General features: G+C 42.9%; 1 protein-coding gene across 2 annotated transcripts in view; it reads left to right on the top strand.

Annotated features, from left to right (window-relative positions):
* LOC306980039 (semaphorin-3D) overlaps window positions 1–27,488 on the top strand; it is a 150,782-nt gene that overhangs the window by 82,604 nt on the left and 40,690 nt on the right. For both annotated transcript variants that reach the window (XM_079579256.1, XM_079579255.1), the window contains exons 3-5: window positions 24,244–24,398; window positions 24,478–24,540; window positions 26,536–26,655. In XM_079579256.1, coding sequence (XP_079435382.1) covers window positions 24,244–24,398; window positions 24,478–24,540; window positions 26,536–26,655 — 338 coding nt within the window. The remainder of the gene's footprint in view (window positions 1–24,243; window positions 24,399–24,477; window positions 24,541–26,535; window positions 26,656–27,488) is intronic.

Below are 27,488 nucleotides of genomic sequence, written 5' to 3'. Positions count from 1 at the left end.
CCAGTCGAGAAGCTTTTAGATTTGGGTAAAGCCCAGTATAAAAAAACATGAATCTAAAAGGAGTATGGTGTACCACAAGGTTCAATTTTGGGACCATTATTATTTATTATTTATATTAATGATTTTGCTTATGTTTCTACGACCACCTTTCCTGTTCTTTTTGCTGATACCAGTCAAAAAAATAATAATAAAAAGCCGAACTGGGGAAAATGCACTTGTTAATGTTAAGGTGGGGGGCAAGAGGTTAAAATATGTATTTGTGGAAGTGCACAATTACGCTAACTTTGGCCAGGCTGGTCAGAGTCCAGGGCTGTTTTTTAGTGCTTTTGATTTTCGTAGGCTTAATACAATATTGCCGTCATATCGTGCATCCCTAGTTCCTACACAGGGCTCTCGAGTTTTCATTATTCAGTTGCGTGAGATTTTTTTGGTGGGAGGGGCATGTAAGCAAAAAGCCAGCTTAAATCTAAAGACCGCATAACTCACTATGTAAACCGAAACTTGATTTTGAGTGCCGCTTGGATTTGAAGTCTTTGTTTAAAGTGTGTTTAAAACCACATCCTTTCGGCGCTCTTCAGTGCAGAGATCATTCTTGACAGGTGAAAAAGCAAAAAGATGAGGCGCTCAGGAAGAGTTTCGGTTCACAGATCTTCCTCAAAGCAAACTCAAGATGGCATATAATATGTTTCTTTGACGTTTTTTTTAATCCAGCTAGCAAGGGCTGTCGAGATAATTACTATATATTACTATATATAATACAACATTTATCGACTCTTCATTTATTTGCATTTGAGCTACTGTAATTTACTGTGATTTAATTAGTTTCGGTGGCATTAAAGAGGGGGTATTATGCTTTTTTCAATCACATAGCACCAGTCTATATCACACTACAATGATGACCAAACCTTCTGTTGGTCTGTAAATGCAATAAATTAGAATAACTGCCTTGGATAAAATTGCTCTCTCAAAATGGCTGTAGTGAATGTCTTGAAATAGGCCTCTGTCTCTTTAAGAACCTCTGACCCTTTCCGACACGCCCCCTCCACACGCTGTCTGTGGCATCAGTGGGGAGGGGGTTCTGCTGAGGAGCAGTGGTTGGTTACTCGGCTGGTGACGAAAGCTCGGAGGCGTCTCCAGGAGGTGGGGGCGTTCCTAGGAGGACTCAGGCAAACCTATCCCTAAAATGGCCGCCATCAGAGTTTTTACAGATTACTCAAAAATATGTGAATGTGCCAAGGCAACACTTCAGGCATGTTTTTAATGAGAGAATGACATAATAACATGATGTAAAGCTTGAAAAAGTCCATTTTGCATAATACCCCCCCTTTAATAGGTCTTCAATAATGTCGTTTATCACAAAATTTCCCTGCCTCATTATATCGAACTTGAAATTTTGTTTCAGGCCTACAGTTGGCCATGTAAAATAAAAACTTTTTGAGGAACTCTGTTTTCCTTTGGTCCGGTTTTACTGTCCATTTTACAAGACGTTTTCACTTGCTATAACAACCGGCCCATTTACAGCGGTCAGGAGGCCTTCTCATACAATTGTAATATATATTTTATTTTTGTAGACTCGAGAGCCCTGTTCCTGGACATATGGATGGGAAAAAAACATATTCTATTCATATATCTTAAACGTCCGTCCTTCAAAGTTGACATTTTAATCGATTTCACATATCACGTTTAATACGAACATCTGTTTCTTGGCACAATCTGAAAAATACTTGAGCCGCCCCAAGTCCCCGTGCCTCTATCGACCTGTCAGCTCTAATCTCTCTAAGTATGTTTGATGTTTTGAAATCTCCACCGTCCCGTAACCCGATGCCTCAAATGTCCACGCTTATCTCCGCCAGGTTCAAAGGGACAGTCTTTAGCCGTGATTTAGCGCCTTGATCCGTGAAGCGCGGATGGCCAATGGAGAGGATGACAAAGTGGGGCTTTACAATTCAAAGGCATGACTCAAGAGTTGGCTTCGAGTCGGTCTTTTTGTCCGAGTATTTTGCTCATCCAGAGTCTGGTCGTGTGTCTGGTAGTGTATATAGCATCGCAGACAGACTCTTGGACGCAGCACATGGCCAAAAACAAAAACAATCAAAGCTGTAGAAAAAGTGTTGACATACTGGCGGCTTATGGTCCTGCAGTCCCTCTATGTAAGGCAGTGCTCGGATTCTCCTTTGAATGTAGCTTTTATAGCAGAAGATAAGTATATTAAACTGTCCAGTGAACTAGATTAAATCACAAATTTCATTGCAATACAGAAAATCTTCAATTCAATTTTTACTATACAGGTTTTAGTAAACCAGGACTTTTTACTCCAAGGTGTTGTGCAGTGAAATGATCAAAACCACTTTAAGGGCTTGATCTTCTGTCTGGCACAACAACAGTGTTGCTCAAGACAAAGCTGGAATCTGGTGCCCCAGTGCTGTCACCGGTCCCCTAAGACCATTGCTTAGAAATAAAGGGGTCGGCAGAGGTGTGGTGCGCTACAAACAATGCTGACTACAACAAGCGCTTCCTCTTCGCTCTCCTTTTCTTTGCACTAACATTGCACGCAGCTTTGTGCATCTTATTTTAAGGCCTATCTCACCAGCCTAAAAGACTAGTTGAAGACTAGTTGGAGACTCGAGTTGCAGCTGGGCAAGGAGATGGCTCCTAGACACCCCCTGGAGATAAGGTGAGACTCCAGGTAAAACAAACCGGTTCGATTTCACAGAGACTGCATGGAGTCTTCGAGAGCTCAAGCAGTATTTGTTGTTGTCAACCTACGTACAAGATGTTTCTGTGACATCCCTGCAATGTCTCCGAGACCTGTCGGATAACAAGAAGATCTCAAAGAGACTCCATGCGACTCTTTGAGATCTCCTTGGTGTCTGACAAGTCTTGGAGACATTGCAGGGACGTCACTGAAATCAAACCTTTTCACCAAGACTACATGGAGACTCGCCTTATCTCCAGGGGACGTCTCGGAGACGTCTCCGTGACTAACAGCGACTCTAGTCTCCAACTGGTCTTCAGCCTGGTGAGATAGGCCCTTTGTATGCACGCAATCCACAACTCTCTTCGATGAGATAGGCCCATAAGCGCTCGCAGAACAAACTACAAATTATTTTTCCCACTGTTAAACACTGTCCAGCTCCTGAATATATCGATGGTCCCGCTCTAGTTCCAGTATTAAGCGCGGGACAAACTCACACACTCACCCACACAGACACACTGTCACCCACAGTAGGGGAAAATATTCCAGTCTGGTATAGACCATACCAGACTGGAATATTTGAGGAAAAGCTTGAGGAGCCTGAGCAGAGGAGCCTGTGTTTACCTTTTGTGTATGTCTGATAAAATCATTAGAGAGAAGTGTGTGTTTATATGGTTACAAACATGTCCTGAGAGGCAAGCATTCAGAAACACACAAAAACAATGTTAACAAATCGAACACTTTCAGATCATTCATAACAGAACAATATTTAGACTGGAGTTTGGCCAAGAAGTGCTTGTAGTAACAAGAGGCCCATTTGGTACAACTGTTTTCAAATTGATGTTTTTCCTGGAGACAGACACCGCAGGGAAATCGGAAATGTGCCAAACGAGCACAAACAGACAAACAGATTTAATCAAGTTATTTGTGTGGACTTTTTGTGTAATGGGAATTGAGGTTTTGGGAGTAAAATGTGGAAAGCATCATTTGGCTGTCAAGTCAAGTAATATCCATAAGGGGATAATAGTAGCGGTTTGCATGTTTTCCTCAAGTCTGCGTAAGTTTCCAACAGCGGGACGTTCTTGGTTAAGAATCATATGATAATTATTAAAAAGAACTGAACTCTGGTCCTAAACTTGTTCCAAACCAGGTCTAAAGTTGGATTAAACTTCCTCTTTTTACAGTGCAATTCCCTGTGCTGCATCTCTTCATTCAGCAGAAGAATTAGTTTGTAGAAGAGGCCTTTTTTTCTGATCCTTGACCATCTGTGTGGTCCTCCATTTTGATCATTTGTCTCTCAGAAACCCCGTCTAATCAGGAGCGGGAGTATGAAGCTTGAGTGACCAATTGTACGTACAATAAAATGTGAAGTGCCCCATTCATCTTCTGTCCTCAACATCTGCACTGAAAGCGTGGGCCTCCCAAAGCTTGAGCGAATAACAGTAAGACATGAATCAAGATAGAGGTATTTTTCCAAATTACGGGTCTGGAATAAAAAGACTGATTGTTAAGATTGGGGAGGGGGGAAAAATTCAGACAAAACTCTCAGGTTGGTTTTATTAACCACAAAATCCTGACGCAAGATCTGGAGATCTGGAGACTGCTCCATTGACAGGTTACCTTGGGGCACCACTGGGGAGGACCCTTCACCCACCAGTCACATCGGTGTATGAAGAGTGGTACCTTGATGTAAAGCGCTTTGAGTGCCTAATGTAAATGACCCTCCAAGTTCAACTGTGTTTAGGGTTTCTGGTAGGTTCCATCAGCACTGAAAACCCTAAAAACAATTGATCCTGGAGGGCCACTAACCACCCACACAGCCGCTAGGTCACTTAAAGGTCAAATACGCACTAATATCAAGTTTTGTTTTCACATAAAAGTTACATAATGTACCTTTACGTAAGTGCTTCTCAAACGTATCACCTCATAAAGTATTTAAGTGTAAGTAACTAATTAAGTATTATTTGTGGGTTAGTTGGAAGCCACTGTGACTGAGCGCCCTGGCATTGTGGGTTTACTTGTTTTTGGTGGTGGGGAAACCGGAGCACTGCCTTGAGTGCTCCTCTGAAACGGTGCACCGCCTCCTGAGTTTGTCTCGGTTTCAGAGCGTGGTGACTGGTCAGCTCCTCCACCTCCTCCTTCCTCTTCCCCCTTCGCAGCTCCCTCCGCTCCGCCACAGTCTTTCACCAACTTCTGGGAAGAGCGTAGCGGACGTCTTACTCTCCATTGAATGAACATTAGTCCGAACAATAGTAGGAATAGAAGGCTTGTGCGGCTTAGTTAATAATGATCTAATAATCTATACTGTATTAATCTCTGTAGAGAAATTAGTTCTCTGCATTTGACCCATCCTCAGTGTTGCATGGGGCGACATGTAGGAGCAGTGAGCTGCCAGCATGGGCCGGCACTCTGGGACCCATCTCCATGATGTGGAGCCAGGCTGGTGGTCAGAAACACCTGGCTGGAGGATTCACCTATTTCACATGTTTTTTATAACCTACCACTAACCGACGCAGACACGGGGAGAACATGCAAACTCCACACAGAAAGGCCCCGTCCAGGTGGGAATCGAACCCGGGACCTCCTCATTTGTGCCTTTTTTGTTTCCTGTTGCACCTTTTGTGCTGCCTCCTCTGTGCTGCAGGTGTGGGGGCTCTTGGTGTCTCTTCAGTGTTTCAGAAGAAGAAATTTGTAGGTCTCAAATCTCTTAAGCTCATAAGCCATCTGTTTACTTCCAAAAAAGTACCATCATTATAAACACCTGTACCACCACATGTACCACCGTTTGAAAAACATTTGTCTAAGTTATTTGAACACCTATGCTTTATTATTGACATTTATTCAAAACCTGTCGTGTTGTGACTAAAAACAAACATTACTGAACACTTGTCGGCGCACACACACGCACTCTTTTTGCATTAGCGCGTGAACCTGACGTATTTTCCTTTGGTGACCCCAAACGCCAGCCGCCCCTGACCCCGTCCTGTGTCAACCCTGGGCTGCTACTGGATCTGTTATAGAAAACAAACATGTCTGCCACCCAGAGCAGGAAGTCTTCAGAGAACCCCCGAAACATGACACGTCCCGCAAAGTCCGCCACGGCGCGCTTCCACCAGACACGCTTTATTTACACAGACCTCGAACGCACCACAACACACTGCACAGTGGGTTAGCTGTGAAAAGGGTGCCTTCACTGGTGCGGTGCAAGTTGGGTCATTATAGTTTCTTAATTATTGTCCAGAGGGGTACAAAAATCCTCAAAATGCTGTCCTAATCTTCTGATGGCTTGATCTAGCTTTTACGTGAAGTGGCTTTATGATGCAAATTAATAAATCGTACCCCACTTTATCTAAAATGCGTGTTCAAAAACAAACTAAAAACAATGATACTTACCTTCAGTCTAGAGCTGGACAATATATTGTGAAATACATACCTGATTGATCTACATTTCAGTCCTGTTTTAGTTTTCAAATATTGTCGACTGGGCCAAATCCGGCCCTCCAGCATAGTAGCTCTGGCCCCCAATAAATGTGAAGACAAAAATTTACAAAAGGGTAACCAAAATAAGCCACAAAAAAGTGACAAAACGCAACAAATAAGTGACAAAAAAAGCAACAAAAGAGCGATTAAAACTTGACGAAAATGTGGTGAAACCAAGACAAAAAAGGAACGTAAAAAAAAAACCTATGAAAAATAAACCAAACCACACACACACACACACACACAATGAAAACACAACACAAAAATACAAAACGCGGTTAGTTTTGGGTAAAGCCGAAGTGGAGATAATGTGCTCGGATAAGGCGGGGGTGAGAGGTTAAAGTACTCAAAAAATGTGAAACATACAGTCAATTCCTTTACATTTATTAGAAGAACACCCACTAGTCATATATGATGTACAACTGGCATTTGTTGAAAGTGATGCTTTACGTCGGTCGACAATTGGTAAGTTCGGCCCTCGGTCTTTTGACAATGAAGAAAATCGTCCCTCCAGCAAGAAAACTTGCCTACCCCTGGGCTACACCATACTCATTATTTATCCATTCTCAGTGGCTCAGGCTTCAGCTACCTGGGAGTAGACTGACACTGGCAGGGTGGGTGAAGTGTCTTGCCCAAGCACACAAAGAGACAAACGTGCTCTGCTGAATCAACCCAGCCAACGATACAAAAAAAGAATTATGTCAATCTCTACTATAATAGAAAATTCCTGAGCCTAAACAAAGATGCTATCTTATCTATGTCTGCAGTATCATGTGGAATGAGGAAAAACAAAACAAAAAGCAGGACAGCAACAAAAACTGGTGGTTTAATAACTGAAAGTGTCCAAAATCACAACAAAAACCAGAGATAAGAAGAACTGAAGTGACAAAAACTCAAAGGAACCACTGACATTGACAATGAACTAACAAAACACAACGAAAACCAGAGATTAGAAGAACTGAAGTGACAAAAACTCAAAGGAACCACTGACATTGACAATGAACCAACAAAAGACAAGGGAAACAGGGATTGGAGATCGTGGCACAGGCTTAACACATCATTCAGTTCACACAGGGGCAGTAAAGCAAAACCACAAGGACATAACACGGACCATGACACGTACTGGTTTACGGTATCCAAAAGTGTTCATATTAAATTGCATCCGCACGTATTTCTTTAACAAAGCTAAGATGTTTTGTTGCAGATACTCCTTTGATCACGGCAGTCCTGGAGCAGATTGGGTAATGTCTAAAGTCCGGATATGTCCCTGGCATGGCCTGTCAAACCAAAGGGAGAGACTGCTACCTTAAATCATTACAATAACAAACAGAACCACATCCTCATCACGTGTCACTCTATAGGGCTATCCAGTTACAGGGCAAACAGCGCACGGGGGTCGCCTTGAGCGCACACACTGTAAGTGCATCTGATCGCAGTGAGGTCATTGCTCCAGTTGAGATGATGCGCTGAGGGTCCTTTAACACAACACGGTGACTTCATGTCCTGAAAGACTGTTCAGGCTGTTGGGCCTTGAGAGCAGCGTCCCACGCAAACTGGGTTCTACTGTTGAAAGGTTTTGCTCAACCAAAGTTTGGTTTTGCAGCAAAGACATTTGAAATAGTGTTGTTTTGTATTAAATGAGTGGAGACATAATTATAATGGAGGATGTCTTGTGGCAGTAATGTAGCAATTAGTACTGATGGGATATAGGCTTTAATGTGTAGCCTAAGTAGCAGAGACGGATACAATGTAGTAACATGGTTAAAGGGATATTTCAGGATTTTTGACATAGGGCCTTATTTCCTAGTTATCCAGAGTGTTGCTGATTTCTCGAGATATTTTTTTTGTAATTCATGTAGTTCTAGACTAGTGCAAGGCTAGCGCATTTCTACAGTATCAGCTAGCCTGCATTATCGACTTTTTCAAGCTTTACATCATGTTATTATGTCATTCTCTCATTAAAAACATGCCTGAAGTGTTGCCTTGGCACATTCACGTATTTTTGAGTAATCTGTAAAAACTCTGATGGCGGCCATTTTAGGGATAGGTTTGCCTGAGTCCTCCTAGGAACGCCCCCACCTCCTGGAGACGCCTCCGAGCTTTCGTCACCATGCGAGTAACCAACCACTGCTCCTCAGCAGAACCCCCTCCCCACTGATGCCACAGACAGCGTGTGGAGGGGGCGTGTCGGAAAGAGTCAGAGGTTCTTAAAGAGACAGAGGCCTATTTCAAGACATTCACTACAGCCATTTTGAGAGAGCAATTTTATACAAGGCAGTTATTCTAATTTACTGCATTTACAGACCAACAGAAGGTTTCGTCATCATTGTAGTGTGATATAGACTGGTGCTATGTGACTGAAAAAAGCATAATACCCCCTGTTTAAAAACAGTCTGACCCGCTCCACAGTGCAAATCACTTATAACACCAGACTAACCATAACCATAAATTTTATGTCTTAGGGACCAGGTCTGCGAACTAGCTTTTAGCTATATGGCCTATGAGCATGGCATCGGTTATTGTAACAATGCTTCTTGTTCTGTCCCTATCAAATAAACATATAAATAAATAAAAATGTCGATTTGTAATTTTAACAATTTTGCATTTAAAACACCTTATATTTGAGCAGCTTCGTGGTTGTATAAGCTACGCAGCGGCGGAGTGATCTGCTAAAAAATAGTCCCACAAAATGTGATCATTCATGTGATGCAAGGTCAGTTATATTCCAAACATGATTCTATGGACACAGACATTTATATGGTTAGTCTGGTGTTATAAGTGATTTGCCTCAGGTGCACTGTGGAGTCAGACTGTTTTTAATGCAGGCTAGCTGATACCATAGAAATGCGCTAGCCTTGCACTAGCCCATCGCCACGTAACTCTTCAAATATAAGAACTGCATGAATTACAAAAAAAAACATCAAAAAAAATAAATAAAAATCAGCAACACTCTGGATAACTAGGAAATGAGGCCCTATGTCAAAAATCCTGAAACATCCCTTTAAGTCCAAAAAAGTGGATTCCGCAGGCGCTGGGCCCTTAAAACCATGACATAAGCATCTTCTCTACTCTTGCAACATACAGTATAATCTTTAGGAGGCCAGTGTGTCTTATAAAAACAGCTTGTCAACTTCCCCATGCGTTCTCCTCGTGCATGACTCAGATAAACCATATTTAGTTGCTATCGTTCCATTCCCCACGCTGACAGCTCCATGTGTCTTCCGCCGGGCCCCTCTGTCAGGACACTCCCCCATCCCCAAAACACTCTCTCTCTCTCTCTCTCTCTCTCAATCTGGGTCGCTACACGATGCTCTGCTCCCTGGAGTCCTTAAGTGTTTGCATGTGCTAACTGGTACAATATGTTACATCTGAATAGGCTGTATAAGCACAAGAGGAGCACGAGGGTGAGTGGAGAGCGCTATGGTTGAGGAAAGCGAGGGGAAAAAAATATCAAGTATGGGGCTATTAGTCATTACTGTTTGGGGTTCTGTTCTGGCTTCATGGACCATTGCCTGTCATGTGTATTCACAATGTTTCCTCCAGTGACGGTCTCCGAAGACACAGATTATACCAAACCGAAAACACAGAAATAATAACTTATGTACTCTATGCAGTCTCCCATATCAGATGGCTCTACTGGGCTTTTCCCGGACACCAGGGAGCGATTCAAAAGGTTTAAATGCTACAAATTGTGCATAATTGATCTAGTTCGGGACACGCTGAGTAGACTTTGTTGTTCCTGTATATACATTTGTTCCCTGGATACGACCAATGCTTTGTTGGCAAGGTGTAACTGGTCAGTAGCTATTTGTGACCACGATGCTGCAGCCATGCGCCTCGCCCTGGCAATGCAAGATGGACGTCAACTGATCACAATGCAGTGTGACATATTAAGTTTTTGCTTACGGGATATTCCTGTGTGTTATAGTCCGGGCAGGTGCGTCATGACACACACTTATGCTTAAAACCTTTCACACAAGGTCTGGAAATCAAGCTTGTGACATTTTTTCATCAACTCGAGTTCTAAACGTGTAGTTATTTACCAGGTTCGGGTCTAACATAGAGAGACAGCGTCTTTTGAAATGCCCATATGGTCATGTTCGAAGCAGCCAGAGGGGGAAAACAAAGAAGAGAAAATGTCTCGGTTTGAAGTAAAAATGAAAATGAAACGACCCAAAATGCAAACTGCCACGGGAAACTGATTTAATGCGTGCAAAAATCAAGAAACAAGAAACTGACAAAGAACAAAAATAAAGCAGGAGCAACTGAAAACCAAACTAAGACAGGGACATGAAGACAATGAACTGACCAAGAACAAGGGAAACACAGGGGTAGAAATACATGAGGAAACGGGGCACAGGTGAGACACATTAGGGCGGGGCAGGCAATAACGAGAGGGAAGTCAAACAGGTAATCACAACAGAGCAAAAATACATGTCAAAATAAAACACCAAGGACATAAACACAAGAAAACAAACCAAAACAGGGCAACAGAAAGCAGACCATGACAGAAAAGACTCTCCTATTTATCCACCATTACATTTACAAATGCTGAATATATATTTTTTAACTAAATAAAGATACAGAGACATGGTAAGGAGTAAAGATTTTGTCTTGACTTTATTTGTGTGATAAATATATGTATTTAAGAGTGAACAATTGTTGATTCCTATTTGAGAGGTTTTCTTCCCCCTCCAATTGTGGTGCCTTCTGTATCTTATATTGCCTCCATGCGGAAATGTGTATATTTTTTTACCCTTTAGCCCTCAGTGCTGCTGGAGCTACCTGTCAGCGTGACCTTGCTGTGTTTTTGTTTTACATTTGCATGTTTTGTGTAAACAATAGCAGCTGTAATACCTGGAGAAGATAATCAAATCATATTGACTGATTGATTTAACGCCACACAGAATCCTTGTTGTGAGGCAAGTGCGCTAGTCACTTCTGGGCCATACGGAATCCTTTATGTTTTGGGGGATTTTATCATATTAAAAAAATGTTTATTGAAGGCAAGAGAACGCAAAATACATATCTTTAAAATGAGTTTCCAGCTGGTTTGTTTTTATAAATCAGAATCTCTTCACAAAGAAACTTGAACGTCTCATGAACCACATTGTCCTGGGACCTCGCCCAGAGATTGGGACAGTATTAGATTAGATAAGCCCTAGTGAGAAACCCCCACCTGTCACTGGTCAGCCCTGTGTCGTGTCATTACCGATAACCACAGGACATTAAATACCAAACGCATGACAGGAGCCCATAGCAACGCATTTGTTAACAGATATTTGACAACAGGTCTGTCCATTGATGCATAGTGTGGATTACAAAGGGCGAGCTGTGGTTAATCTTACAGCATTTTGGAGGGGACATGACGTGATTAAGTAGTTTGTGTTCTTGTCACCCTTTTTCAAACTCCAAACTGTGTATATACCTAAAGCACTGTTGGATTGAAGCTTCCCAGGTGATGGCTATCTGAGGAGGTGTGGTCAAAGCGGGTCCACATTCTGAATAAGGCGGCTAGCTTCTGTTCCTCATACAAAATGTGAAGGCAAAGACATCAGACAAACTGGACCGCCAAAGTAACTGCCAAAGAGTGGAGCAACCAGGAATCCATACCGTTCATTGAAGTGTCTAGAAATACAAGGTGGTCAGTGAGAGACATTGCCAATGGGAGAAAAGTGGACATCTGACCACTATTGAGCAAGAAGCTTAAACATCTAGACTGGGTCAGGAGTAGCCTGGCCTTAGCCACCCGTAAAGTCCAGTCAATTATAGTTTCCTTACATGCATGTCTGGGTCTGATCTCAGTGGCCGCCTTACATCGGTTGAATTTCAACCTCCCATTCAGAGAGCGGGGGAGGCGGGTGTTGTAGTCAAGCATTTGTGCCACATTTGAAAGTAGTTTGAAATAATGGAAGCTCTTCAATCCTGGCTTGGCTCCCAAATAGCCAGAAATTAAAATTGAAGCCTTGGAATACACAAGGAATGCCCCCAAGAGTTATAATAGCTGCTTCACTCACTTGGGTTTATGTCACGACCAAATGTTAGCGAAAATCAGATTTGATTGTTTCAAAGGAGTTCACCCCTCCCACCTGACAACGGAGCTCAATTGTGAAGATCCAGACCCTTGTACGAAACAAGTACGAGGGTATGGTAAAACCAGGCTAGGTCAGGAAGGATCTAAAGACAGATTTTCAGCAGCTGTAATCAAGTCCCCCTCCTGGAATCGCCACCTTAACGTGGTGGAGGGGTTTGAGAGCCCGAAAGATCCTGGGAGCTCTGTTGTTGGAGGCTTCGTGCCCCTGTTAGGGTCTCCCAGGGCAAGCAGGTCCTCGGTGACGGGTCAGACAAAGAGCGGTTCAGAAGCCCCTTATGAGAGACCAACAGGCCCGGTTAGAACCATGAGGCCGGCCTTCTGTGGACCCACCATCTGCAGGAGGAGCCATGGGCAATGGAAAAGTGGCAATGGCAATGGAAAAGTGGAGGATGGATGGAAAAGTGGAGGATGGATGAATTGAAGGAAAAGTGGAGGATGGATGGATTGAAGGAAAAGTGGAGGATGGATGGATGGAAAAGTGGAGGATGGATGGAAGGAAAAAGTGGAGGATGGATGGAAGTAAAAGTGGAGGATGGATGGAAGGAAAAGTGGAGGGAGGATGGATGGAAGGAAAAGTGGAGGATGGATGGATGGAAGGAAAAGTGGAGGATGGATGGAAGTAAAAGTGGAGGATGGATGGAAGTAAAAGTGGAGGATGGATGGAAGGAAAAGTGAAGGATGGATGGAAGGAAAAGTGGAGGGAGGATGGATGGAAGGAAAAGTGAAGGATGGATGGAAGGAAAAGTGAAGGATGGATGGAAGGAAAAGTGGAGGATGGATGGAAGGAAAAGTGAAGGATGGATGGAAGGAAAAGTGGAGGGAGGATGGATGGAAGGAAAAGTGGAGGATGGATGGATGGAAGGAAAAGTGGAGGATGGATGGAAGTAAAAGTGGAGGATGGATGGAAGGAAAAGTGAAGGATGGATGGAAGGAAAAGTGGAGGGAGGATGGATGGAAGGAAAAGTGGAGGATGGATGGATGGAAGGAAAAGTGGAGGGAGGATGGATGGAAGGAAAAGTGGCGGATGGATGGAAGGAAAAGTGGCGGATGGATGGAAGGAAAAGTGAAGGATGGATGGAAGGAAAAGTGGAGGGAGAATGGATGGAAGGAAAAGTGAAGGATGGATGGAAGGAAAAGTGGAGGGAGAATGGATGGAAGGAAAAGTGAAGGATGGATGGAAGGAAAAGTGGAAGATGGATGGAAGAAAAAGTGGAGGATGGATGGAAGGAAAAGTGGAGGGAGGATGGATGGAAATAAAAGTGGAGGATGGATGGAAGGAAAAGTGGAGGATGGATGGAAGGAGAAGTGGAGGATGGATGGAAGGAAAAGTGGAGGATGGATGGAAGGAGAAGTGGAGGATGGATGGAAGGAAAAGTGGAGGATGGATGGAAGGAAAAGTGGAGGATGGATGGAAGGAAAAGTGGAGGATGGATGGAAGGAAAAGTGGAGGATGGATGGAAGGAAAAGTGGAGGATGGATGGATGGAAGGAAAAGTGGAGGGAGGATGGATGGAAGGAAAAGTGGAGGATGGATGGATGGAAGGAAAAGTGGAGGGAGGATGGATGGAAGGAAAAGTGGCGGATGGATGGAAGGAAAAGTGGCGGATGGATGGAAGGAAAAGTGAAGGATGGATGGAAGGAAAAGTGGAGGGAGAATGGATGGAAGGAAAAGTGAAGGATGGATGGAAGGAAAAGTGGAAGATGGATGGAAGAAAAAGTGGAGGATGGATGGATGGAAGGAAAAGTGGAGGGAGAATGGATGGAAGGAAAAGTGAAGGATGGATGGAAGGAAAAGTGGAAGATGGATGGAAGAAAAAGTGGAGGATGGATGGATGGAAGGAAAAGTGGAGGGAGGATGGATGGAAATAAAAGTGGAGGATGGATGGAAGGAAAAGTGGAGGATGGATGGAAGGAGAAGTGGAGGATGGATGGAAGGAAAAGTGGAGGATGGATGGAAGGAGAAGTGGAGGATGGATGGAAGGAAAAGTGGAGGATGGATGGAAGGAAAAGTGGAGGATGGATGGAAGGAAAAGTGGAGGATGGATGGAAGGAAAAGTGGAGGATGGATGGAAGGAAAAGTGGAGGATGGATGGAAGGAAAAGTGGAGGATGGATGGAAGGAAAAGTGGAGGATGGATGGATGGAAGGAAAAGTGGAGGATGGATGGATGGAAGGAAAAGTGGAGGATGGATGGATGGAAAAAGTGGAGGATGGATGGATGGAAGAAAAAGTGGAGGGAGGATGGATGGAAGGAAAATTGGAGGGAGGATGGAAGGAAAAGTGGAGGATGGATGGAAGGAAAAGTGGAGGATGGAAAAGTGGAGGATGGATGGATGTATGGATGGATGGATGGATGGATGGATGGAATCAAGTCCAGTGAAGTGTCCAGAAGTACAATGCGTTCAGCACTGAGAGTCGGTGCAAATGTGAGAAAAGTGGGCACCTGACCTCTACTGAGCAAGACGCAGAAGCAAATACCTTGATTAAAAGTAGTTGGTGTTCTTGCCAACTGACCAAAAATCTCCAGCTCAGTCTTTACGTGATATACAAGCTGTTGTGTTTTACAGCGTTTACAGAATACAGATCACTAGCTTTGTCTTGTCTCATTTGTGGCTTGGCTCTCTTGGGAGTTTCAAAAATTCCAATTGTCCACAGCGTTCGCTTCACGTCCTCCAAACTTAATCTTTACAGCTTGAATCGCCCATATTCCCGTGTCAGTTCCCACATACCCTCCACACATGCCGACTGCTAAAACGCTTGTGTTCCTTACATTTGAAGTCAAGCAGCGCATTAAACAGGCTTGACGACTGGAAGCAGAGGTTACAGGGAGTTTAGGACTTGAAAGCGTTGGACCTCAGATGAAAGCAGAGATAAAAGAGGGTTGATTTGTCCTTGCTGACTTCATGGAAACATATAGGAGCACTTAGTGACATATAAAGATTTAACACATTGTCAGGGAGTGTAAGGCAGCGACGGGAGAAGCCATGATTTAATTGAGGTTGATCCAGTCTTCCACACAGCTCATTTATCAAAAGCCTTTTTAATGAACTCCCCTCTCGAGCCCCTGATGACTCACTTACCGCGCAAATGTTTCCAGATTTTTACGCGGTCACAAGCGTTTGGTTTGCGAAGCCACAACTTCAATGGCAAGATGAAGGAAGACCATATTTAATAACTTTTGTTTTCCGTCTATCATAGTGTTTTGGCTCTTCATAAAATGGTGTTCTTCTCACAATACAGTATTGGAGTGAATTCCACACTGCGGACGGAGCATAGATTACTTTCACTCTGACAGTTTTTGTCCAAGACGAAACTATAACATCAAACTGGAATTTTACCAACAAGCATTGACGTTTAATTTAAATCCAGGAGCAAGAGGCCACGCTGAAATACAAACAGCTAAACTAGAACAAGATTGACAGGGATTTCAGAATGTGTTTTCTGAGAAATGTGGCAGCAACCATAGATTAGTTAAAGCCACACCGCGTAGAATTTTACCCAATAAATAAAGTTGAAATACACAGATTTATTTTATGACTGATTTTTTCATAATTGAAAAATACCGCATAAATGCAGAAACAAACATCTGCTTTTGCTGTGAGCGGCTCAGCTCTCCTAAGACATGACTATAGCTTTGCTGGGAGTGGGTGCGTCTCTAGCTCGTCTCCATGGAGATGTGACTACAGTCAACAGAATTTTAATTTTAATGAGACTTAAGTTTCAAGTTTAATGGTTTTGTATAGCCCAATATCACAACAGAAGTCGTGGCAAATATAATGTCCAATAGGAGGTAGCGGCGCGGGCGACCCCCGTCCTTAGACTCTCCAGCACGGCAAGGAAAAACTCAAAAACCCGGCAGGAGAAAAGAGAAACCTTGGGGGGAACCACAGAAGGAGAGATCCACTCCCATGGACGGACAGGCTATAGAGACCCAGGCCGAAGGATCCCTCAGCAGACGGGCCAAGATTGCAGACCTATTTATATAGGTTAGGTCCACATCCAAATCCATTCTTTGATCACCCACTGCAGTAATGTCTCGAGCTGGTCATTAGGCGCATGTTTTTTTACTGATGGCAACAGTATAGTCCAAAATGTTACCCATCCCTTTTAAATAGTGAGGCTGCCACTCCCACATACAGTTTGAAATCAGAAGTGTTAAAGAGTCAGGCTTTATGATGGACCAATTTTATTTGTAGTGTAGTAATACGTATCGCGTTGATCAAACTTCATGTCGCTGCTCTCACTTCTACTGAACAACAGTTTGTGCTTCACGGTTTTCGGCAAAGGTTCGGCACTATTTCTGAATCTTCTGTGTGGGACTAGATGCAAGTTGGCCATTTTGTACTCACTACTGCCACCTCAGGTCATACATGCAACTGCACCTTCTATATTAAAGGGATACTTCAGGATTTTTGACACAGGGCCTCATTTCCTAGTTATTTTCATTCATTTATTTATTTAATATGGACATAGCAATTACATTGGACGAACCAGATGCATTGTTTAAAGTGTTATAGCACATGTGCTAATAAATAATAAATAAGATAGATAGATAATAGAGATAAATAATATCTAGAGTGTTGCTGATTTCTGGAGATTTTTTTGTTATTCAAGCAGTTCTTATATTTGAAGAGTTTCGTGGCGCTATAGGCTGGTGCAAGGCTAGCGCATTTCTACGATATCAGCTCCACAGTGTACCTGAGGCAAATCACTTGCAACGCCAGACTAACCAGAGTGATCTGCTAGAAAATAGTCCCTCAAAATGCGATCATTCATGTGATGCAAGGTCAGTTATATTCCAAAAATGATTCTATCGACACAAACATGTATATGGTTAGTCTGGCGTTATAAGTAAAACTCTGTATAGTCCCTTTAAGATAAGATGATCCTTTATTGATCTCACAATGGAGAAATTCACTTGTTGCATTCAGCACTCAATAAGATCACTTAGGGTGTGCAAAATAGACAGGAAATGTGCAAACAGTTAAATAGTTTAAAAAATAGTGTAATAGTGTATGTACAATAAGTAAAAGCAAAAATCTTAAAGTCTATATCTCACTACAATGATGAGCAAACCTTCTGTTGGTCTGTAAATGCAGTAAATTAGAATAACTGCCTTGTATAAAATTGCTCTCTCAAAATGGCTGTAGTGAATGTCTTGAAATCGGCCTCTGTCTCTTTAAGAACCTCTGAGCCTTTAGACACGCCCCCTCCACACGCTGTCTGTGGCATCAGTGGGGAGGGGGTTCTGCTGAGGAGCAGTGGTTGGTTACTCGGCTGGTGACGAAAGCTCGGAGGCGTCTCCAGGAGGTGGGGGCGTTCCTAGGAGGACTCAGGCAAACCTATTCCTAAAATGGCCGCCATCAGAGTTTTTACAGATTACTCAAAAATACGTGTATGTGCCAAGGCAACACTTCAGGCATGTTTTTAATGAGGGAATGACATAATAACATGATGGAAAGCTTGAAAAGTCAATTTTGCATAATACCCCCCCTTTAAGGGGAGGAATTATAACAATCCTCCCAATGCAGGCTTTGAGCAGTGCACGCTGGAATTTGTAGTTTTAATGGTCTTGTCCGTCACCGCCCCGATGTTTCGCCCCACACTTTATTCTCCTCCATTATTCGTGCCATCGTCTCATTAGCTTCAAGGGCCTGCACTCGTTTTCCGCTGTTTTTGCTGCCAGATAAATGACTTAATGCTGCAATGTGGAAAAATTAATCTACCAGGATAATACGAGAAAAGCACTTTGATGACTGAAAGACCCTCACATGTGCCGTGCGAATGGGCTTTGACATAAGGCATTCCCAGAGCCTCAACTTTAACATGTTAATGGGGCAAATCATGTTTTAATCACCTGCTTGATTACGGCCAATCAGCATGCATCACGGCGGCCGATTTATCACCAGGCTTTTTCTTCCTCTTCAAAATTCCTGTTCTCAAACTCCTGCAGTTGTTCTGGCTTTTGGAAATCACTCAAACATGCAGGAATGAAACAACAGACAACCATCGTTATTTATCAAAGAAGGAAGTGTAATGTTTTGTATCAGTTTAGCAGAATGTGGGTCCTTTCTGTTCTTTCCTTTAATGAAGTGAAGGCATTTCATTAGTGTCTGGCAGCACGTTCTTCACACTTCACACCACTTTCCTTCATTTATTCCGATGTGACTTGAGCTCTCTTTCATGGATATGCTGAGCAGGTGTTCGGCCCATGCCCAGTATTTGTTCTGCTTCAAAGACTAACATGTGTCTGTGATTATCCAAACTGCTCTCTGTCTTCAACCCTTGGCTGACACACCAGCACCACACAACTGGACAAAGTAGTTTAATGCTGTAAACGTGGTCCTTTGTAGCAGAGTCAGGTTGTTTAATATTACGACTAATCCTGTTAAATCGAGGACAGGGTAATCCATCTCATCTGTGAAGATTTGAGAGCTTGTCTAAGTCATAACAAACAACTGTTTCAGTTTCGCAGGTTCAGGAGTCTCCTGTGTTTGGAGGAGACCACCTGGGAATCCAAAGTAGAACATTCTGCAGCTATGATCATAACTGTTACGACCCCTGGCTCGTGAAGCTGCAACAAAGAAAAGGGCAGGACACAGACAAAGTTTTAAGCCCTTGTTTGGGCATTTTGTTTTTATGTAAAAAGTAATTTAGTTAAAGGGACTAGATCCAAGTTCGCCATTTTATACTCACTACTGCCACCTCAGGTCATACATGTAACTGCAGCTTCTATATTAAAAGGATATTGCAGGATTTTTGACATCATTTGGCCTCATTTCCTAGTTATCCAGAGTGTTGCTGATTTCTGGAGATATTTTTTTTTGTAATTCATGCAGTTCTTATATTTGAAGAGTTATGTGGCGCTAGTCGAATACAAGCGGCCAAAATGAGTTTCCTTCGCAGGGTGGCTGGGCGCACCCTTCGAGATCGGGTGAGGAGCTCAGTTACCCGGGAGGAGCTCGGAGTAGAGTCGCTGCTCCTTCACGTTGAAAGGAGCCAGCTGAGGTGGCTAGGGCATCTGTTCCGGATGCCTCCTGGTCGCCTCCCGCGGGAGGTGTTCCATGCATGTCCTAGTAGGACAAGGCCTCGTGGAAGACCCAGGACACGCTGGTGGGACTATGTCTCCGAGCTGGCCTGGTGTCGCCTCGGGGTCCCCTCAGAACAGCTGGAGGAGGTGTGTGTGGATCGGGAAGTTTGGGCATCTCTGCTGAGACTGCAGCCCCAGCGACCCGGCCCCGGATAAAGCGGAAGAAAATGGATGGATGGACTAGGCTAATGCAAAGCTAGCGCATTTCTATGGTATCAGCTACACTGCATTAAAAACAGTCTGACTCCACAGTGCAGCTGAGGGAAATCACTTATAACACCAGACTAACTATATAAATGTCTGTGTCGATAGAATAATGTTTGGAATATAACTGACCTTGCATCACATGAATGATCGCATTTTGAGGGACTATTTTCTAGCAGATCACTCCGCCGCTGCATAGCTTATACAACCACGAAGCTGATGCTGCTGAAATACAAGGTATTTTACATGCCGCAGGTGCTCTGTGGAGCTTCTCAGACTTTAATGCAGGCTCGTTGATATCGTAGAAAGGCACTAGCCTAACGCCACGAAACTCTTAAAATATAAGAACTGCTTGAATTACAAAAAAAATATCTCCAGAAATCAGCAACACTCTGGATAACTAGGAAATGAGGCCCTATGTCAAAAATCCTGAAATATCCCTTTAAGCTCGTGCATGACGGCACTTCGGACCCAAATTTACACCTTTTTGAGTGACAGTGCAGGATTTTAGAGGCAGTTGTGGTGAACAGGTCTGGGTTCATTTTGCATCTTAGGACATGGCTGGAACATGTAGGGGGAGGAAAATACATAATTTAAACATTTTTAAACCCTGTATAGTCCCTATAAGCATGGCATGATGGCGCAGCAGCAAAAAGCTCCTGGGTTTTATCCCCGGCCGGACTGGAGAGGAGGCAAACTGTGTGGAGTTTGCACGTTGTCCCCGTGTAGGTTTTCTCTGGGTGCTCCGGTCTCCCCACCACTAAAAACATGTACAATAGACCAGAATAAATAACACACTGTCCTGACCAAATAAACAAACAAACAGAAATTAAATGATCCCAGATTATAGTGAATAAAGTCTATAACTGCAGACAGAGAAACGCTATTCTAGAGTAAAACTTTATGCAACTTTATATCCCTTCAGGACAGGATAAATTAAAACTCGGTACATTTTCAACTGAAGTAACTTTCTTAAGCTTTCTATATTTTGTCAGATGAAACTTAAGTATATTTTATTCAGTGTTATTTTTTATTCATCTATATTCACTTTATGTCCAAGCGTTCTTCGTCACTGCTGCTGCTCATTCCAAATCCTTACGTCTTAGATTGACTTTGTTGTAATCACTGAGTTTCACTCCACTGACCTCCCAGGCCAAACACAAACATCCATGTATTCAGACACACACTCCTCCGAATCCGCGCGTTGTAAAGGTCCTGACCCCGCGGCAGTGACCAATCAGCCGTAATCCAGATCAACAGTGACCACTCAGAAGCAATTAGCCTCAGTGACGGAGCGTGACGGAAGGAAAAGCAACATTTGGGCACTAGCTGGAGGTCCACAGAAGAGTTTGATGAAATTAGGAACACGTGGCTCTGAGTGAACCCCGACAATGACCACACAAGAGCTCGCTAAAATACTGTAGTTATAGGGTTGTACTGAAGTTTTGCGCAGACCCATTGTATGAGTTTTACAATCCAGTCTAACAAGGCTGCACTATTTTACTGGCATAAAACATACATATTGTCATCAAATTACAAATGTTTTAGTTGTGGAGCATCAAACATACATAAAGGTTATCGTCCCGCCCACCCTGAAGCCCACTCTTGTAAATGAAAATCCCATCTAGATTAATTTAAGAAAGAAGAACGATGGAAGCCGCAAAAAATTAATGGGCTTTTTTCCTCCCGACCCAGGGCGGGTTTTGTGGATGGGTCTGTTGAGCTCCATTGTAGGTTATTATTTTAATATGACTGAGACACAACCCTCACGTGGTTTCTAAACTTTGTCTGAGGAGTTTTGTGGCCATAGACTGTATATATATATATGTACAGCTTCCCCTCACTCCTCCCCGTTTACCTTAATGACCACACTCGTGGGGGAAATCATGGCTGATTTACAGACTCCCCCTCCCCTGCTCTGACGAAGCATGTTCCTAAAAAGGATTTTCACCGTAGACTCGGCCCTTGCGTGACGTGTAGCTTGTGCAGCTCCAATGCTAACAGTCCGACCCTCATTAAGTACGAGATTTCTTCTTACGAAAACCAGCCTGGTGTCTTTAATTGTGACTAACCCAGCGTTATCTCAGGAGGAATATCTAGCCTAGTCTAGTGTTGAAAAAATGTTTTTAACGTGTCTAAACTCCAATGCTTTTCAATGGGGGCCTAGCGGCGATATGAAGGTACTACAGCAATGGCGGAGCAATGGTGGCCCCCAGTGTCGTTGTCAAAAAGCAGAGCAGCCAGCGGCCATTGCTTGTGACGCTCTCAAAAAGCAGCTGTGCCGCTCCAGTGCTTCATAAGACACATGCAGGTAAACATGCCACTCTTCCACACATTATGTTGTGAAGAACGTGCTGGCAGAAAGCCCTGGTTATTGCAATAATTAAACAACTAGATCAGATTAGAGAAAGCTCCACCGAGCCGCCGACTCATGTCTCTCCATGTTTGTAAATGTGCTTCTTGGAAACCGTCTGACTTCTGTGCTGCACGCTTCAGTAATATAAATGGATAAACTGAGTATTTGACATCAAGTACTGAGTGTCCTGCCATCTCAGTTCTCCTCAGTGCATCCTGCAGTGCTTCCTCCATGCGCTTTCCCAGCTTCTGCTCGACTTGATGGATGGGATTCAGCGTTGTAGGACTTAAGGGCAGAACAAAGTACATCCATGAACTGAATCCTCTTTTCTTCACTTACTCTCTCTGCAGCACTAATCTGTCAGGGCTCAGTCTAATACCTTTCACTGCGGTATGAAATATGGGCCACATTAAACATGCATTATTGTACTTATTACATACTCAAAAATAGTGCCTGATGCCAAAGATGATACATTACTTTACTCAGCAGGAAGAGGGGGCACATGGGCAGGGTCATCACACAAACACAAGACAGACTAATCACCTTTTCAACAACCAAAAAACTTCCTCTTTCATCGAGAGCTTCTTCTGCGGTTTTCCTTTGCTTGTTAGGTATTTGACGGTGATGCATTCAAGTGCGCGGCAGCAGCAATGTAATTGTCGCGGACGTGATTAATTTCTTTTTAAATGCCTTTTAGCGGCGCTGACGTGCAGCTAATGTGGCGTTCAAAGACCCCGTTGAGAGTCGTGGACACCTCTAGCCTCAAGTAGAAACATGTCAATGAGCTTCATGGTTAATTACCTGCGCGCTCTTGGTTAATGGACAAGACCTGACCGAGGAAAAAGTCAAGAATTTCAAGGTTAACTGGGCGTTTTGTTCCCAAGGTCTTAGAATTAGAGTTCATATGCAAAGTGTTCAGAGATGTAAAAGAAACCAGGACGTATACTCTACTAAATGAGGTGAATTATTTGAGATATTACATGTAATACAATCTACAACAACAATAATTATTTTCTGTGGTCTGCAAAAGTCTCATGATGATCAATTATACACTCTTTATCTGCGGTCTTGTGTGCAACTTTACTTAAAGGGGCTAGACGCAAGTTAGCCATTATATACTCACTACTGCCACCTCAGGTCATATGTGTAACTGCACCTTCTATATTAAAGGAATAGGCCACCGTTTTTACATACTGAGATATGTTCTTACCTTAGCTTTGACGAGTTCTTTAGGACCTGTCTGGTCTTCACTCGTGCCTTCAGTCACGTAAACACAGCGCAGACGGCGTTAGCATTTAGCCTCTCCCTCTCTCCTCTATAGCTCCAAAACTGGTCAAGATAGAAGCTACCAAGCTCTTCCACGTTTTCCCTATTTAAATATGGTTATGTGAAGTGTTCCACTACAAAGTATAATTACACAAAATTAAACAATGTGGATTTTCTAAGCGGATAAAAGGGGGAACTATATTGTAAGGCGTAATAATACCAGGTAAAGTGCAGATTACTGCGCGGATTTCTATCTTGACCTGTTTTGGAGCTATAGAGGAGAGAGGGAGAGGCTAAATGCTAACGCCGTCTGCGCTGTGTTTACGTGACTGAAGGCACGGGGGAAGATCAGACAGGTCCTAAAGAACTCGTCAAAGCTAAGGTAAGAACATATCTCAGTATGTAAAAACGGTGGCCTATTCCTTTAAGCTCGTGCATGACGGCAATTCAGACCCGAAGTGACACCTTTTTGAGTGAAAGATTTTAGAGGCAGTTGTGGTGAACAGGTCTGGGCTCATTCTACACATTAGGACATTGTTGGAACATTTAGGGGGAGGAAAATATATGATTTTTACAATTTTTAAAACTCTGTGTAGTCCTTTTAACACTTTATTGATATACACAAGTAAATGTTAGTTGATGGACATGTTACATTTAATCTAATATACTAACTCCTTGTGCCCTCTCTCCTCTCTCTGGGAGGCCAGTCTGACTCAGTGTAAACAGCGGAGAGTGCAGTCGCGGTGGGGCTCGGAGGAAGGTCAGGGTTAATTTGTTCTGTTTGTTCAACTCGTTTTCTGCCTGCTTTAGCCCCACTTCCCCCGAGACTTCCACCAGTGTGAGGCCGCTGCGGTCTAATCAAAGCGTGTGTTGTTTTTTCTCGATCTCAATTTCACCTCTCATGCTTAATCACCGACATTCGCTCTCCGCTTCGCCAGCAGGGATGAGTTCAGGTGTTTTATATGCGAGTAAATAAGTGAGCCAAACAGTTTGTCTCAGTTTTCTACTTTTTATGGGTAAAACGTTGCACTTTTATCATGTCTGTCTCTGTGTTTTTCAGAGCTGAGAAACGGATCGGCCGTGTTCTGGGAGGGAGGGGTCGGCGGGGGGTACCAGGCGCTGCTCCTGGACGAGGACCAGGGCTGGCTGCTGGTGGGAGGGAAGGACTACATCTACCTCCTGAAGCCGGACAGACTGGACCTGCCCACTCGCACGGTAGGCCCACTCACAACATCTAATGACTGAATCATTAGTTAAAGCTTAAGGAATATTGACGACTTTGCACATTTTTCAGATTTACTGGCCGGCAGAGAAGGAACATGTCGAGCACTGCAGACTGGCGGGGAAGAGTCTGGAGGTAATGAGCTCGCTGAGGATAGTCACCATCCTCTCAGTCAGTCTTTATGTTATAACATGAAAATGATGAGAATAGCACATTTTTGGTGAGGGTGATAACTAGTGGTGGGACTCGATCTGTATTTAATTAATCGCAATTAATCACATTTTAATCGAAAAACTAAAAAAACACATTTTTGGCGCCTAAATTATTCAATGATTAGCAAACGTATTAACAAATGTATTTATTATTGTTAATCTGTGTAGTTATTCAAGTAACTGAGGCAAAGTGCATTTATTGCTTTTTAGCTTTCAAGTGTTTTAAGGAACTCTGATCTCATGTGACCTGTAGAGTTCATTAAATAGTAATAATGATGACATATTTATATAAAAGTAAAAAATAAATAAACAAAAGGGTCATAAAACCGCACCTTTTAGTGTTTAACAATTGCAATAAACAGAAATCAAAGTGCCATTTCTCTTACTGACAAGGGTTAGGGTTATTTTGGCATTTGTTTGAGGCTAATGCTAACATTAGCATCGAGGACGTCTCTCTACTTTGTACACTGCAAAAAGTAATTAACTAGATCAGTATAAACATCTCAATTTGAGCAAAATAATCCAAATTTTAGTTGTTTTGACTAGTTAAGATGTTGTTGGGCATTTGTCCTAGATCATTTCACTTGTTCTGAGATGTTTCTGACTCATTTCAATACATTTCGTCCTCATTTCAGGTAATTTTCTTTGCTAATGGGGAAAGAAAATTGGTCTTGTCTCATTGGCAATTTTACTTTCTTATTTCAAGCGAGATTTACCCTAGAACTGGTCTGAAATGTCCTCAAACAAGCAAAGTAAACTTAGTCAGATCAGGAAAAATGTCTAAATTAGTGAAAACCGCTCTAAACAAGATACATTTCCTCAATTCAAGTCATTTAAGGCAATGCTTGATATTTACTTTTTGCAGTGTATAACCTGCACACAGCAGTACAGCGTCTATCGTCCCATCAGGATGTTATTTAAAACTAAACTGAGTCCCCAACGGGCCGAGTGAAGCGTCTCCGTCTATTGCTGTTGTGGGCGGATGTGCATCAGATATACGGGCGTACCAGAAACACGCAAATAGAAAGGTTCCGCCTTGGGAGTTCCGGCTTGGGGGGAGGGGAAATTGGGGGAAATACGATTAATTGTGTTTAAAAAATGTACGCGTTAAAATATTTGCAATTAATTAATCTAAATTAACGCATTAAAGTCCCACCCCTAAAAATAACGCATTGGTGCTGAACTTTTCTTATATCGGAGGTCGCCGATATCAACTCTCACGATTGATATCATGTGGTGTCAATCATGTGTGGGCGAGTGACACATCGTGCACTGCCGGGTCCAATCTCCGGACGCCATAGTCCTTCCTCTTTCGCTATTTTCCCAATAAGGATTGTTTTGCACAAATAAACCAATAGATCAATATAATGTGTTAAAAACTTCAGGAAACGTCTTTTTATTGAGGACTTTTTATGTCAGAGCTAACAACAACTAAAGAATATTTACTAAAGACAGGCTGATTAGTGTGTGAGTGGCTCATCCAAATCTACTTTTAATTTAAATGTTAGTGTTAGCTGTTAGCTTAAAGGCAAAATACTGATGAGCACAGTATCCACCAGTGAGGCCTTTGCTCCTGACGCGATGTTTTTAACACGATGCCAGTAACTCACTGCCTGTCATGTAATCTTGAGCTATTTATGGAAATAACGGGACAGGAAGAGCAGCGCCTCCTGATAATGGACTCGGAAGTCATGTGACACTATAGCCAATGCCATCGTGTGTTCTTGCTCACCCGACAGGGTTCCCCAACTTGTTGCTAAGAAATGTTTTAAAGTAGCTTGTCAAAGGCTCGCATGATAAGTCAAATTTGCTTAAAATTTTAGGCATCTTTTTCATATTCTCCTTGGCATTGTTACCAGCTCTCGCAACCACAATAGAAATGCTCAGACTTTGATTAATGTTTTCTTCCTTTCCTCAGACCGAGTGCGCCAACTTCGTGCGTTTGCTGCAGCCCTACAATAAGACGCACATTTACGCCTGTGGGACTGGGGCCTACCATCCCAAGTGCAACTACCTCCATCTGGGACACAACAGTGAGGTACCTCTGTCTCTGACACTTTCTTTACTGACAACTCTCACAATTTCAGGTCCAAGATTCTGACAAATGACTACTTACTACCAGAATAACAGAGTATTAATTGACACAGTAGCCTATCACAGACTGTACAATTTGCAGGTCACAGGTTAAATTCCTGGTCCTGGGTCTTTCTATGTGATGTGTAATGTATGTTAGTGGAGTTCAGTACCTGTTTCTCCTACAACAAAACATGTACAATAAGGGGGTTTCTGGGACCAGGATTCCAATGTTAAAGGTGCACTTTGCATCTTTTTGTGTAAAACAGGGATATTAAAGTGATAGTCTGTAAGTTTAAATGTTTTACAAATGTAATGTGATTGTGTAATTGACCGTCTGGGTCCAAATTTGTCGTAACGTAATATTAAATAATTATATTTTTCTAAAGTCCCTCCCGTTGCTGATTTCAGCAACTAATCAGAATCCCCGGGATACCACTTTGACCAATGAGACAAGCTTTTCCTGTGAAGCGGCCTGTCAGGACCAATCAGGGAAGGGGGAGGAGCTTGATCAATTACTTTTGAAAATTCTATCTTCATTTTGCAAACTAGGAGTGGCTTTCTGGTCCAAGAGGGGAGGAATTTGATGGTTTACTTTCCAATCTCTCCTAACTTTGCAAACTTACAAACTATCACTTTAATACATGTTTGACCGCTCAGTGACCCATTGGATGTTTGGGCGTTTAACATTAGGGATGTACTGATACACTTTTTTGGGCTTCCGATCCGATATTTTGACACTTTATCTGGCCGATACCGATCCGATATTGTCTTTTTGTATTGTTAGATTTTTACATA

This window comes from Gobius niger (genome assembly GCF_951799975.1).
Source record: "Gobius niger genome assembly, chromosome: 20".
NCBI classification, from domain to species: Eukaryota; Metazoa; Chordata; class Actinopteri; order Gobiiformes; family Gobiidae; genus Gobius; species Gobius niger.
The sequence above is the reverse complement of the archived record's forward strand: the minus strand, read 5'-3'. Positions and strand labels throughout refer to the sequence as shown.